The 14,792-nt window shown below is 42.5% G+C and overlaps 2 protein-coding genes across 3 annotated transcripts in view; one reads left to right on the top strand and one right to left on the bottom strand.

The window, feature by feature from the left end:
* The window catches only part of LOC121596331 (homeotic protein ocelliless-like), an 86,900-nt gene that overhangs the window by 25,223 nt on the left and 46,885 nt on the right, over window positions 1-14,792 (bottom strand). The window contains exons 1-4 of one of the 2 annotated variants that reach the window (XM_041921178.1): window positions 14,501-14,661; window positions 13,573-13,692; window positions 13,137-13,339; window positions 4,951-5,163 (exon numbers count right to left, since the gene is read on the bottom strand). In XM_041921178.1, the coding sequence (XP_041777112.1) occupies window positions 4,951-5,163; window positions 13,137-13,339; window positions 13,573-13,692; window positions 14,501-14,536 (572 nt within the window). In that variant the 5' untranslated portion in view covers window positions 14,537-14,661. Of the gene's footprint in view, window positions 1-4,950; window positions 5,164-13,136; window positions 13,340-13,572; window positions 13,693-14,500; window positions 14,662-14,792 lie in introns of those variants that run through there. The other variant, XM_041921177.1, reaches the window with a different exon arrangement.
* LOC121596334 (serine protease snake-like) lies at window positions 8,754-9,483 on the top strand. The gene is made up of 4 exons (XM_041921181.1): window positions 8,754-8,883; window positions 8,944-9,166; window positions 9,229-9,288; window positions 9,353-9,483. The coding sequence occupies exons 1-4, from the start codon at window positions 8,778-8,780 to the stop codon at window positions 9,402-9,404; spliced, it is 441 nt and encodes a 146-aa protein (XP_041777115.1). The 5' UTR covers window positions 8,754-8,777; the 3' UTR covers window positions 9,405-9,483.

Raw genomic sequence — 14,792 nt, 5'->3', positions numbered from 1 at the left:
AAGCGTAAGTCTTTCCCAGTATCGAGACAGAACACACTCACACCGGTCCGGTAGTGTGATGCAGAATAAATGGAGCGTTCTAAATGGTACGCGCGCTCTCGAGCACTCCGGATATCCGGAGAAGTCATCCGGCGAGCGTCGCACCACTTGCATTGCGAAGTTCATTAGGCGAACCAGCACCCCGGCGTTGCGTCGCCGTGCCCCTCCAGCTGCAACTCCTCTTCACTTAAGGCGCATCCTATTCTCCTCCGCATGGAGTATTCTCTAAATGCTCTAAATGCTAATTTTGATTGCAAAAATCACCCTCGCAATGGGAAAGCAATGGGAAAAGAAACAAAAATCTGTTTGTCAGAGGCGATCACCGCCCCGTGATTGTTCGGATTGTTTACGACAAAGCCGTTTCCCACAAAACGGCTGGTCGGTCGTGTTTCGGGGAGGATGGAATTAAGAGGTATCACCGACACCGAAGCATGCAAGTCACACAGACACAAAGCTAACTAGGGGGAAATGGTAAGAACTGCTGATGTCATTAGGGTTTTGGTCTATAGGAAGATCTTGGTTCTTTCTATTTTAGAAATAGAGAGAGAGAGAGAGAGAGAGAGAGAGAGAGAGAGAGAGAGAGAGAGAGAGAGAGAGAGAGAGAGAGAGAGACAGCATCCAGACACCGGCTTCCGGTTTCATGTAGAGCAAAAGTCGTGTCGGTAGCTCGGTAGTCGCTCGGAATGGATTTTGGGAACTAAAGACCGAAACGTCGTTTAACCTTAAATCTATCATGTTCTGAGGGTAAGGTGAGGGCAGATTGCTTCTCCCCCCGCCCCCCTGTACGGTTTTGCTTTCTTCGTTAAATTGTTTCAAACGAACGGCCCTCTTCGGTCGCATTCGAAACGAAATTATTTGCTTTCCTTTTGTGTGTGTGTGTGTGTGTGATTGCGAATTTCACTTTGAGGGGTCTTCATCGTGTCCTTTTCCTGTGTCGACGGAATGGTTTACTTCCGTTCGGTACGAATCGCTTGCGCTAATAACATCATTAAGGAACTGATTGTTTTGTTTCATTCTTTTTGTTTCTATTTGTTGTGTCTCTTTTTGTTATTTTGTTTCGTTTGTAATGCTTGTTAGCTCGTTTAAGTTGATTATGTTTTTGCAAATCTTTCTATTTCTTTTCAATGAATTTGGAATTTATGTTGTTATTTTACGTTGTTACAATTGTTTTATAATATTTTATCTTGTTTAAGTTATCTTTCTATTTCATATGTTTTATTATTGTTTGTATTATTCTTTATTCTTATATATTTTAAATTATTATCTGGGTTTTATTATTATCTTCAAAGAACGGGATCAATGCTCGATCATATTCTCTTTATTTAATTATATTTTTTCGTCTATTTCATCCAAATCTACTCCACAACCCATGGCACTGAATTATGCAGGCTGTCTTCTAGAATAAATGTTACGAAATCCGTTCCATTCTTCAGCCAGCAAGTCTTCGACCTGCTTCAAACAAAGCAATGTCACGTCTGGAATGGAGTGGAAAGAAAACAGACCCACAAGCTTCGCTCGCTCGCCTTTTCCTCCGCCAATCTCTACGGACAAATTGATGGGGGGGGGGGGGGGGGGGGGAATGGGAAAAGCAATGGCCCTCGGCCCGGACCAATACCGTCTGCAATTTCAAATTGCAAAGGCGCGCATGCGACTCATTCTTCTTTCCACAAGGACGTGGTTTGTGGTTCTGTGGCGGTTGAATTTCATAAAAGTTTAAAACCCATCCCCAAACAGACAGTTGTTCTTTGTGCTGCTTCTCTGCCGACTGTTGCCCGAACGCTCTTGGACGATGTGGAAACGAAAGCTCAAAGAACGAAATAAGGAAATCGAGGGAGAAGAAAATATGAAAATGCAAAAGTTTTTTTATGAGTGGTAAGAAATAAAAGAAAATAAATAGAATCATTCCCGTTGGAAAAGCGGAGAGAAGAATGAACGAAAGAAAAACTCCAACTCACCCTGGGAGAAAGGTAGAAAGGAATATTACGTTACGCTTGTCAAAATCTACTTAAATCAAATTGCACTCCACGCAGGAATCTCCTCGGAGGTCCAGAAGGCTTCTTCTCTCCGTTTCTCTCCCAAGAAAACCGATCGATAGCGGGCGTGTGGCTGCGGTCCGACTGTCCCGAAACTTTTAAAAGCTTTCAGGGCTCTCGGTGCGGACGAAAAAAGGATTATAGGTCGAGAGAGGTCGAGGGAAAATATAATAAAATGAAGGACAGCAGCAGCAGCAGCAGCAGCAGCAGCAATGGTACATGGAGCGTCGGTCATTTGCCTTATTGGGCTGATTGAATTTAGGAACTAAATTGATGAAAGCCTTTTTTTTTAGTTTCTCGTGTGGGTTTAGTTCAATAACTTTCTGATATTAAATTGATTTTAAGGATCAATTTGTTTTTTTGAGAGTAAATTGGTTTGTTGTAAAGTCGATTGACGGAGAAATTCAGGCAGCTTAAGTTGTGATAAGACAATTTTGTCCCTTCGTTTGTTTTGTGAGTGAGGCAAACATAAACAAGCTGCAAGCTGGCATAAAATTAAGCTACGTTCTTTGCACGACGCCATTGTTACAGGCGATAAATTGCTGCACCTTGGGAAACAATTCCAATTTCCTCCCCCCGGCTCGCTCTCGACAGTAGGGATCCGTTTAAGGTTAGTTTCGCTCGATCTCCAAAGTTAATATTGGCACAATTTATTTACTTTCATCCTCCATTCCAGCAGCAGCAGCAGCACCGCTCCAGGCTCGCGCAGTATGGGTGAGTACGCACGAACCAACGTCGGTAAGGCACACCGAGCCTTGATGCCGTCTGGGAACGTTGGACTGAAGAGGGCCCGGGAAAGGAATTTCCACCGAATTGGCTTTTCCACCGAGGATTGCTGTCAAAATTTTCCTCTCTTTCACGCACACACATACGAACACGTACGCTCAATGTTCGATGATGCTTGCGTAAGAGTGTGTGGAGCGTACATGGAGCGTTTAAGCGGCAGCACACAGCGCAACATCGTCCATCCAAGTGTGCCAAGTTGTGCGGTGTTTCCCAACCGATACGACTTTTCCATCCGAGTTTACTCTCCGTATCGCCATTCCTCTCCCACCTGCTCCCAATGCTTTAAACCTATTTGCTCAATATTTTTGTGCCCTAATTGCTCGGTGTATGGGGAAATTAAATTTGCGGAAAATTGCTTTCCGAGCGCAAGGTAAATAATTGTTTTGGCGGCCGGGTGGAGTGTGCCGGTGTCTCGTCTTCGAGCGTGCTTTTTTTGTTTAACGATACGGTCTTTTGGACCGGTTTTCCATTTCCATTATGAGTTTTTGCGATGTTGTTGGGCATGTTCTATGCTTCAGAGCACAGAAATTGATTTTGTGTGATAAGGTTTTTATCGTGTTTTGAAAGGAATGTGTTTTAACAATGAAGAAATGAGTTTTGTGTGTTTTTTCATCCATAATTCAAAATGATTATTATATGAACTCAGCACCAGAAACTGAATTTTATAAATTATTAAGATTAAACAAAAAAAAGATAAATTATTTAGAATTTTGCATTCAAATTCGAGCAAACGCTACCAAACTGTTCCGCAAGCGACCTCATTAAATGGTCCTTCGAACCGGATTTCTCTTTGTCGAGCTTCAACACGCTACAACAAACATTGCAAAATACCCTTCTAGCGCCGTCAAACAAACAAAGCAAGCTGATCCCTTAATGCGTCAAAGGGCCAGTGTCACCGACCGGGTTCACGACCAGTGTTTTCCCCCTCCTTATTGATCCCTACTCGCAGTCCGCCGGTGATACCACTCCAGTCCTGTGCCGGTGACCTGTGCGGATCATCTAAATGTCACACCGGTACACGTCCTCAGGGGTACAATCATACGAAGTTAAGCATCTTGCCCAGTGCCACTCCCGCCACCTCAGCACAAACTTCCCGCCTTGACGGTCCCGGACAATTAACAGCAATATTTGGCAAATGTTATGCCCAATCTCATGCCGTGCCACAGTGCCAGTGTCGTCCTGGGATGCTTTGTTACCCTGCACCCTCTCCCGCTGCACCAAATAGCGGGCATACAGTGAGGGCTCCCTGCCGGTTGATTGCAGGAGGTGACTTCCGACGCCGCTGCGCGTATTGCGCGCCTGAACATTTTGCGCCGGCACGTGCCACTCACGCACACACGGTTGTGCGAAAGTCCTTTAATTGCATTAGGAAAAAAAAATCCCCCGACGAGGATGGTAGAAGAAAAGGCACCACTGCACTGTACCACACATGGTCGCCGGAACCGGAAGGCGGCCCGCGGGATAGGAGAGAGAGAGAGTGAGTTAGAGTTGGTTGGCTTAATTACGCGTGTCGTAACGTATTTTCGCTATCAGAATGTGTGACACACACACACACAGGAAGGCAGTGGCAATGGCGATGATGATGATGATGATGATGACGTTGTTGCTGTTGATGCCGATGTCTTAATTATTCGATCTGTTTTGCATAGCGTGAATGGGGTGGGGAAAGATTTACAGCCCAACCAAAGTAGGCGGACGCTGGATGGTGTTGTGCTTCTTCTCGCGACACGTGCGCACATTAAACGATGGGCTACTTGGATGAAAACAAGGAGGCTTCACCGTCGGAGGGCTTTTTCGAAGGGGGAGTGCAGAACAATGGTTTTTGGTGGGCAAAACAAAACGATCGAATAAACAAATAAACACATTCAAAAAGGCAAAAACCCGTGCGGCGTGTGGTGGAATATTTTCTCATGATTTTGTGTTTGCTGTTAGGCCGTTGTACGCTTCCATTTCATAGCTGTAGAAGTGAGGATTTCTTCAATTGAATTTTGTTTTGTACAACTCAACCATGGGAACGCAAAAACTTAATTTGACCTTTTAAGTAGGATGTTAAATCGCACTAAAATATGATAATAATGTATTATTAACCTACCTTTCTGCAAAGCTGCCGAAAATGTGACTGCTGAAGCTGGGCGTGGTGGTGACCGCTGACAGGCCGGCAATTGAGCTGCTGCTGGCGGTCTGGTTCGGTGAATCGTTCGGCGGGGTGCGGGAAGTGGTCGTGAGGGAGATAGGGCCACCGACCTCGATCGGTGAGTCGGCCGAGACGGACGGGGCCGGGCTCGGGGCGGAGTATTGAGCGAACCTGGAATGTGAAAAAAGGGCATTTTATTTAGAGAGAGTTTTACCATGCAAATTGTGCAGATCCATACAAATGATCCCAACATTTCTGGGAAATGCATAAAAATAGTGAAAAAATACACACACAAAAAGAACAGAGGAAGCAGAACACCTTCGAAACCCTGTGGCTGTTCATATATTTCTTAGAACATTCACATATTTTTATCTGTTCATGTTTACAGTTTTTACATGTTTATCTGTCATCTGCTTCGCTTCTGCTTCCAAGGCAAAAACATACGAATTGCACTTTGAACTAGGACCTCAAGGCTTTATTGCCGGACCAGGTGTTAGCTTCTTCAACAATTAAATAAATGAATATTAAACATATGAAAATTACCTCAGCGGCAAGAGCACGCATCTTCCTTAGATATGTTCTAGATATTTTTTATCTTCGCTTGGATGAGCTTTCTACATCTTACTGTGCCATTGCGTCCGTTTCGTCAGGTATTCTTGCAAGAAGATATTCTCAAACTGACCTACCCCAGTCGACTGCCGTAACCGTTTTGGGCCTCTGCGTTAAATTCGTTTAGTGATCGAGTAAACGCGAACATCCAAAGGTGGCCTTTTAGACACCGAAACATAAAAAACTACGTTGCTTAATGATTTACACTACAATTACAGTAAAATCTCCCTAGGGCTTATCTTCAAGGAACCGTCGGCATAGAGAAATATGTATGTATGTATGTAAAACTGATGAATGTGTTGCTATGAAGTATCCAAAAAACCACGGCAAAAACATGGCATCCTTTGACCAATATTGGGGCCCTTCACGATTCTAGTCTGTTTTTTGTATGGAGTTTGACAGTTGGAGGCTGAAATAATGCAAACACTGCGTACAAAACCACACACAAAACTATCCTGCAATTTTCAGTCTAGATTATTCTAGCCTCAAAGCTACAATTAGATTCGAGTACCTGCTCGGAAAATGGCAAAACAAGGTGGTGTTTACATTTATCCCAAGGTGCATTAAAGAGGTCTGGTGATGGAATCCAGAATCAAAGTGTATGTAGTCCAGGTCCCATAGCATGTTTGCTATAACCAAATTTGAACATTACTTTTTGACAGGACGGGTGAACACTTTTGCTCAAACAAGCTTTCTTGAGGCTTGAAGAATACTTGAAACACTCTTAAAATCTTCATTCAGAAGCAGAAGAGATAAAAATCAGGCTTCTAAATTCATACACCTTGGGATAAGCCCACCTGTATATTATTGTATTATTATTATTATTATTATTAGTATTATTATTATCACCTGTATTATTGTACCAGTGTGTGTCGATTGGATGTTTCATTTTACTCTCAGTGTTCAATTGAAAGTAAAAAGGACTTCTTTAACCCAGTTGAACATGTTAAACATTTCGTTTTTCCAGCAGGACCGTTGCAAACGGTAGTGGTTTGTGGTCACGGAATGGCAAACAATGAAAAGGGTTATCAATGTTTCTGAATACAGAGTAGACTGCAATTACTTCTCCTTTATTGTCCAGAAGTGATTGACCGCAAGAAATTTAACCAATATAACCTTCCTAATAGTAAATTCGTCCACTTTTGCGCGTTAACTATTAGCCGTTTGTTTGTAAACACTTTTTCATGAAACTGTCAAAAGCGAGTTGAAAATGGCAACCTAGCAACGGGCTTTGCATCGACCTGTTCTCCTTAATAGATCTTGGTTTAGCCTACGAACTTACAACGGAAAGGGCCCCATTGTTGTAAACTGTCATCCAAAATTTCATTTCAACCAACCAAGGTGCTTAGATAGACTGCAGGATTTTCGTAAGCACGATGTATGCAGATTTCTATGGAGATTGGCAGATAGGAACTTTGTATGAGTTGCTAAGTAAATTTGGACACCCTAGCTGTCAAATGAACATTTGTCGAAGTACACTGGATGGACCGACCTATAGTAATTTATGGTCCTTGGTTACCACAAGGTGAAACATACAGCGAAATAAACTACATCTCTCTAAGATATACAGTCCGAACTCACTGGTTGAACTTCAATTCCCTGCCAACTACTGAATATGTACTTTTTAGTTGGCACGTTTTTCCATACAAAAAAAATCTGAAATGTTTCTTGGCAAGCCATGAGATTTTTGTGAAATTTTCATAAACCGGTTTTTCCACTCAAGCGTTTTTTAATTCAACTGTCAGCCAACTATTGAGCATTCAACTAAAAAGCATGCCAACTAAAAAGCGTTCAACTATTGAATTCTGACTGTAGTCTCTTCAAGATGTATTGTTGCATATGGGATTTGGTAGCCGAAATTCTCTAATATGAACAAATATATTATATGAACAAATATTATATATGACAAAAATATTTGTCAAAGGATGCCAGGATGTTTCCAGTGGTTTCTTGGATATTACATAGCAACAACTCCATTAGTTTGACATACATACATATTTCTCTAAGCAGACGGTCCCTTGAAGATTCACCTTAGTGAAAGTTCAATCAGTGACTTTAGACTGTACTAGGGTAATAGAATATCACTTAATTTGGTATTCTATGCTTTATGTTTTAATGGTTATTCTTTGGAATATCTGACCATCACCGTACACTCCATCACTAAACGGACCTTTGGTCACGTTACAGATGCATGCAAATGCTAAGTTGTTCCCAGCATAGGCACTATTTTGCTTTTCGGTTTCTAGTGATTCACTATTCGCTGTTTGTGATTACAAATCAAATGCAATTGAAGCACCGACAAACCGACGTGACACTTCGAACAAAATGGGCTTCAAAAGTTGTCTCCTTATTTCAAATGAAAATACGTTAAACACTAGCGCCATCTCTATAATGATTCGCTTACTACACTGACACAGAGAAGAAACTGCTAAATCCCCTTTTTGTTTTTCTTCGCAAATTCCAATGCGTATTGTTTTATGTACTTCTCACATCTTTTGCATTGATTTGGAAACTTATAAAATGATTTTCCTGGGTATTTTGTCCAATAATTCTCACAAAATCTTGCCTCACACTTCCTTCGCCATTTGTATTTAGAAAAGTTGTTTACATCGAAGCAGCAGTGAATAGAGCTTACTTTGACAGAAGTGTTCGCCTCACTGGTAAATGACAGTACTTTCGTGTGGGACACTTTTGTAACGCCAGTGTCATGTCGGTTTGTCGGTGATTGAAGTTGCGATATACTAACTGAGTTAAGCAAAAGTAGACAAAATTAAATTAAAACTAAGTTAAAAAAAAACATTTAAATACAATCTCTTGCTTACTTTGCTTTCAATCGGTCCGTTGTATTAAAGTAAGCTTTTACTTAATTTTATGAAAATACTCATGAAAGCAACTGAATTGATTGAGTTGCTAGCATTTTCGATCTTCTTCTTCTTGGAGTACAACAAACACTATATGTATTTAATGCGTTTGGATCGTTAGAACTAATTTTCAGCGTGTACATTTGCCAATTTTGAAGGTGATCATTTCACCCTACCCGACCATTTGGCCCCGCGTTCCCCTACCGGTTCTTCCAGTTGCCAGTAGCAAGCACATCTATGCCTTTATCAGCTGACTGACACTCGTCAGTACAGTGAGACAGCTCAGCGTGAGAAAATTGAAGCAACGTTGATAGTATGGTCCTTTTCCTACCAATCTTGCTATCGCTAGCAAGCTTAGCTCAGGGATCTGTATTTTTGCGTCGTCCTCCTTTACAATACACCCCAGGAAATAGCCTTGATGGTGAATATTGTTTTAATTTTCGTAGTTTTGGAGAAGCTCATTGGATTTTTAATATTTCAGAATGTGAGCAACGTTTCCCAAACAATAAGTATAAACTAAAGCATATACCAGCGGCATACGGCGGGAAACGAGCCTTTGCAGGACAGTTTCAACACATGGCCGCGATCGGGTGGATAAGAACGTATTACAACGCATACCCAACAATCGATTATCTTTGTGGAGGCAGTTTAATAACTTGGAAGTTCGTTTTAACAGCCGCTCATTGTTCTGCTGACGAAAACAAGTAAGTAGAGTTACTGTTATCGGTTTTAAGTTCTATCAGAATGAAAAATATTCTTTTTGAAGCATTCCTCCGGATACAGTACGATTGGGAGACACAAATCTCGCCAGCTACGAGGATGACAGGTATGCACAACAAATTCCTATCGCACGCTTTATCAAACATCCGCTGTATTTACCGCCGCGAAAGTACTACGATATTGCCGTTGTTGAACTCTGGCAATACGTTGAATCAAACATAGCAATTTGTGTTGCGTGTCTGTGGCGTGAACCAGACGCTCCGGGAGACCTGATGGACGCGGTGGGCTTTGGTGCTACGGAGTTGGCAGGAAGCCTGAGCTCAACCCTACAGAAAATAAAACTACAGACCCTAAACAAGACAATATGTGCTGAACGTTTACGAACCAAGCGGCACGAAATGCCGGAAGGCTTGCGTTACGATCAACTGTGTGCAAATAGTGCAACCATGGACATGTGTCAAGGCGACTCAGGAGGCCCACTGCAAACGGATCTACACGATTTGGTCGGTAACATCTTCCCGATGGTGTTAGGTGTGGTTTCGTTTGGAACTCCTTGCGTTGTTGGATCAACGGGAGTGTACACAAGTGTTAGCTCGTATCTGGATTGGATCGAGCAGGAAGTACGTCAGTCGTTTAGCTACCAAGGTGAGTGTGTAGTAGATATAAGATCAATTCAAAAGACATCAATTGTATCAATTTTCTCACAGCCTGTGCTGCAGTGAACTGTTACAATCGTAAACTGAACCCATCCATGTACGGTAAGGTTGACGAAGTATGGAAAAGAAGTCGCGTTGGGCTGCTATGGCAGGAATACGAAACGGACATCCACCAGTGCGGTGGACTCCTGGTTGACTACCAGTTTGTTATCACATCGGCGGATTGTGTAACTTCCAGTAAAGGACCGCCAAGATACGTAGCCCTTAGCTCTGATAGCGATCGTGCTGCTATAGAAGCAGTGACTGTTCATCCAGGGTTCACAAAGGGCCGCCCATATTTTGATATCGCCGTTATAAAGCTACGAGTGTATGCAAATTTAGATAAAATATATCCAGCATGTATATGGTCGGAGGAGCAGCATGGTGATTGGAGAACTCCCGACATTCTGGTAGGAGCTTCTTATCTGGAAAATTATAATGATTACACCAGAAAATCGGTACAATACTATGTTAATGGCGATAATTGCAGTGTAGGAGAAAATGTTGATTACAGCGATCTTAGCTGCATAAGTAAGGATACAACGCTATTGCCAGGAATATGCAAGGTGAATAATGTTCGTTGTGGTTGTTGAGTTGTAAATCTAACTTTTTTTTTTAATATAATCTTAAAACTTCTAGATTGACCATGGAGGTCCAGTAATGAAGAAATTCGACGAAAAACAATACATCGTACATGGTATCGTGTCCAGTTTGACGCAGGGCTGTGAAGGTAAGGTGATCTTCACCAGTTTGACACCTCACCGACAATGGTTGGAGGAGATCATGTACAAACAGCAGCAAGAGATGCTATGGATGTAGTGTAGTCTGAACAGAGTAATAAAAGGTAAAACACTATAGTTGAACTCAAAACGATTCGGTCGCCTTTCTTTAGAGTGAACCGTGTCCTTGCTTTTTTTTTTTTTTTTTTTGGCACACAATCGTTGTCGGTAACCACTAGTGGACTTGGCTTTCAGCGACTGATTGATTAAGATCCCATAGCAGGATACTCAGTCCCACGTATGGGAGCACGATTTATTCAGGGCTTGAACAACGGTCATCTTACTGCGTCGTTCGAGTTGACGACTGTACCACCCGCCCGGTCCTTTTTTTCGACCTCAGCATGTATTTAGCGTAACTTTTCTATTTCCACGGTGCAACTATTGTTACTTATAGTCTTCGCTACGACGAACTCACATAACATATCGTTACCAAAGGAGGGAAAAATAAATCCACTTTTGAAATTCGTTGTAACAATTTCGAATTAGTCAATTGTTTCTCATAGAACCCGGTTCAACCTGTTAGTTTACGGTGCTTGACCAAACACGAAAATGATTCGTTATGTTTGAAACTTTTGACTGGTTATTTCTCGTAAAAGACAAAAATTTTTTTTTGTAAGTATGAAAAAGTATAAGGCTGTACTTTGTTAACTAAAATGGGAACTTTGTAAACTAAACATTCCATCGAAATGTCAGAAATCATCGCAACCAAAATGGTAAGATTGTACAAACTCAGACTTGTTAACTGTTACTTGCTATATTGGACTGGATTCAAGAACGGTTTGTTTTTTTCTTCTGATTGATGGCCTCTCTCTCTCTCTTTTTCTCTCTTTCTCTTTCTCTCACCCTCCCTCTCTCCCTTCTCTTTTAATTTATCTCTCTTACAATCTCGCTCTCTTTCTATTTTTATTGAACTGTGTAACCCGGTCATTCATAATCACTTTGCACAGACAAATGTGGACCAATGTCGTCCCTCCAGCCTTCATTTTATGATTATGCACTCGATGCATAGACCTTGGTGCGAAAACAATACGTCAAACAATCTACGTCAGTGAGAGGCAAAGTACGGCTCGTGAGCCATGCATGTGGCACTTTGATTTCTGGATGATGGCTCTTTACCGATCATATATCTTGATTTATCTTCGCTTGGAACCGTTTGAAAATTTTGTACATTTTGTCTTTTTTTTTACCTCAAATGTTGTCGACCGCTGCTACTATCGAACATTAGTGCTGTGTCTCAAGAAATGGCTTGATTCCTAAAAAAAAAAGTTTCTTACCAATCACTCATCTTCTTCTATTTGGCGTAACGTCCTATACAGACATGCCGACATGCCGGCCTATACAGACTTTCGAGACTTAATTCATTACCATGCAGCCGGATAGTCAATCCTTGCTACGGGGATACGGTCCATTCTAGGTATGAGGTACCACAGCACCGCCCCTATTCCTATTGTTTATTCATAATTTCAAGGAGAGTTTGGTTATTCCTACTGATTTGTCCTAAGAATGCAAATGTCTGATAAGCTTCCTAGAGCTCACTCTTACTTTCTCACGCTTTCACGCTTCTCTTGCTATGTTTATTGTACTGGTAATTCATTAACACGAAGGCACAGACAAATGTGCAACATTGTTGTCATGTTATGATTATGCACTTGCTGGGTGCAGGCCTTGGTGCGATAACAATACACCAAACATCTAGGCCAGCGATCGGCAAAGTACGGCTCGTGTACCATGAATGCGGCTCTTTGATTCTTTTTGCTCTTTGATGATGGCTCTTAACCATTGATGTATATGTATATAACACGCTTTAAATATATATATATATATATATATATATATATATATATATATATATATATATATACAATTGGTACAATTTAGCTTGAGCAAAATTGTACGACCTTCTAAGCTGAGCTGAAAGAAACCAGCAGCATTAGCTTTAAAGGTATGGTTTAAGGAATAAAGTCTTTTAAATATCAAAATAACATGTATCCGTTGCTACTATTACATCCATTTATCAAGAAATGATAGTAAGAAATGAAAAGACCAAGTCATTTTAAGCTGTCACACGACTTAACAGATGCGTGTCATAGGTACATATCCCGTAGCAAGAACTCATTACACGGTTTCTTAGTACATAAGGATAAGATTGAAATGGCTGTTTAGATCGGCATGAGCGCGTAGATCGCTACGCCAAATAGAAGAACAAACTACATATCGTGAAGTGTGTTCCACTAATTGTTTTTCTTTTCAATAATTGTTTGTGAAAATATTACTAAAATGCCAAGAAAGCGACAAAATGGTCAATAAACCGTGCGGCGAAAATTCGAAAAAACAAAAATCAGCCATATAAACATAGTAAGATATAGGTTTTGATGTGCATGCTTATAGCACCGGTTTCAGCTTTCTCAAAGCATCAAAACCCACTTCTAACTTTCTTCAACCACAAGCAATGAATAGTATGTCTATCATATTTCACTCACTTCAACCCGGGCGACGGCGTTCCGGCACTGTTCGAGGCGGATTGGGACAGCGAGTGGGCCGAATGGAGCTGGGTGGACGACCCCGGTCGCTCCGGTTCCGAGTCCACCCGGGGGCTCATCGGGGGCACACTGGAGCTGCGCATATCGTCATCGTCTGCATCGCCGGTAATATCCGGGCTAGAGTCCCGGCTATCCGTATCGAGCTGTGAAGAGAGAGAGTGAGAGAGCGTGAAAGAGGGAGAGATGAAGTATGTTGAAAGGCTCAAAGCTAAATATACACCCTTTTGTCGTGTGTTGGCACACATTCCCAAAGATGATATCTCCCTCCCTTTTCGAATGCCGTTTTTTTCCTTTCTTCCTTCAAACTCTTTAGAGAATTCCATCGACACCCGGAAACAGCTCTGCGCTGCGTTCGCTAGGCACCTTATCGTCTTACCTTATCGCCCATCAGCTGGGAGTCGGTTCCGTCGGTCCCACCGCTACCGCCCCGCTTGCGCTGCTCCTCCTTCAGCCGCTCCGCCTTGCGCCATTTGGCCCGCCGGTTCTGGAACCAGACCTGCAATCAAGAGCCGAAGAGAAGAAGGCACAGCGCGTGCCGGAATTGGAATTAGATTTGTTGCCAAATTGGATGCTCCGTCTCACTCTGTGGGTCTCGTTGGTGGGTCTTATTGTGTGTGTATGTGTGTGTATGTGAGCATATATCTTGTTAGAGGCAAGTTTTGGCAGCACACTGCCTCTTCATCTTGCACTCGGTCGCTCGTTTCACTCGTATCAACTTTTGCTTCGGGAGAAAGGGGAGCTCTCGAAATAAAATCCAAATGCTGCTTGCCCGCTTCCCTGCTGGCTTGATTCCGTTTGCTCTCTTTACCAAATCAGTAGCTTAAATAACGAACCAAATTGAATTCCTCAGCTTCCTGCTCGTCCACCGCTCGTCGTCCGCCTTGGCCCCTTCGGGTTTGCCACGGGGGAGCACAATTCACTTTAGGTCCTAAATGAAGTCTACCCACCACATGAGGGGAGTGAGAGGAAAAAGGGGAGTTGCGTGTGCCCCCCCAAGTCTTGCCGCCGATCGAGCGGAGCCCTCGAAAACTCGAAGCCGAAAACGTGCAATAAGTGAACGAAATTGGCTGATTGAATTCGAAATGTTATACACACAGCGTCATCTAGTGAGCCATGGCTGCTCGATTGCTCGTTGCTACACGGGAGGGATGCATGGAAAGTGGGAAGGCCAAATTACGTTCCCAGTCCCTTGACTGGGTCTTTCCAAGCGCCAAAAGAAAACACAGTTAAAGATAAGAAGAAGAAGAAGTGAAGCTTTTTTTTGCGACGTTTCCACAAGAATGCCCTTCTCGGGTGGATTCTACCGTTGTCCTTTGTGTTGGTGTTGGTTGCTTCTCCATTTTGTTTCGCTGCACATGCGCCTTAAGGCGTGTTGTGTCTTCGACTTGTGGTTGTGCTGTGGTAGTGCATTATGTTCTTTGTTAGTGTGTGTGTGTGCAGATTTTCTTCTATTTTTTGTTTGTTCTATTCTCCACGCCTGCTGTGTTGCCGAGTGAGCGAAAAGAAGTGCGCCCCGAAAACTTATAGTGGGGATAAGTTTTCCCCATTTTCTACACCCTTCCCTCCACCCATCACCTCACCCACTCTCTCCCTCTC

This window comes from Anopheles merus, chromosome 3R (assembly GCF_017562075.2).
Source record: "Anopheles merus strain MAF chromosome 3R, AmerM5.1, whole genome shotgun sequence".
Taxonomy (NCBI): domain Eukaryota; kingdom Metazoa; phylum Arthropoda; class Insecta; order Diptera; family Culicidae; genus Anopheles; species Anopheles merus.
This window is presented reverse-complemented; position numbering and strand designations above follow the sequence as displayed.

Bases quoted from the DNA above. Each gene is read 5' to 3' on its own strand.
- LOC121596334 (XM_041921181.1), top strand. From the start codon at position 8,778: ATGGTCCTTTTCCTACCAATCTTGCTATCGCTAGCAAGCTTAGCTCAG. The intron at 8,884-8,943 runs GTGAATATTGTT...TTAATATTTCAG, and splicing joins CCCAGGAAATAGCCTTGATG to AATGTGAGCAACGTTTCCCA. The intron at 9,289-9,352 runs GTATGCACAACA...CCGCCGCGAAAG, and splicing joins GCCAGCTACGAGGATGACAG to TACTACGATATTGCCGTTGT.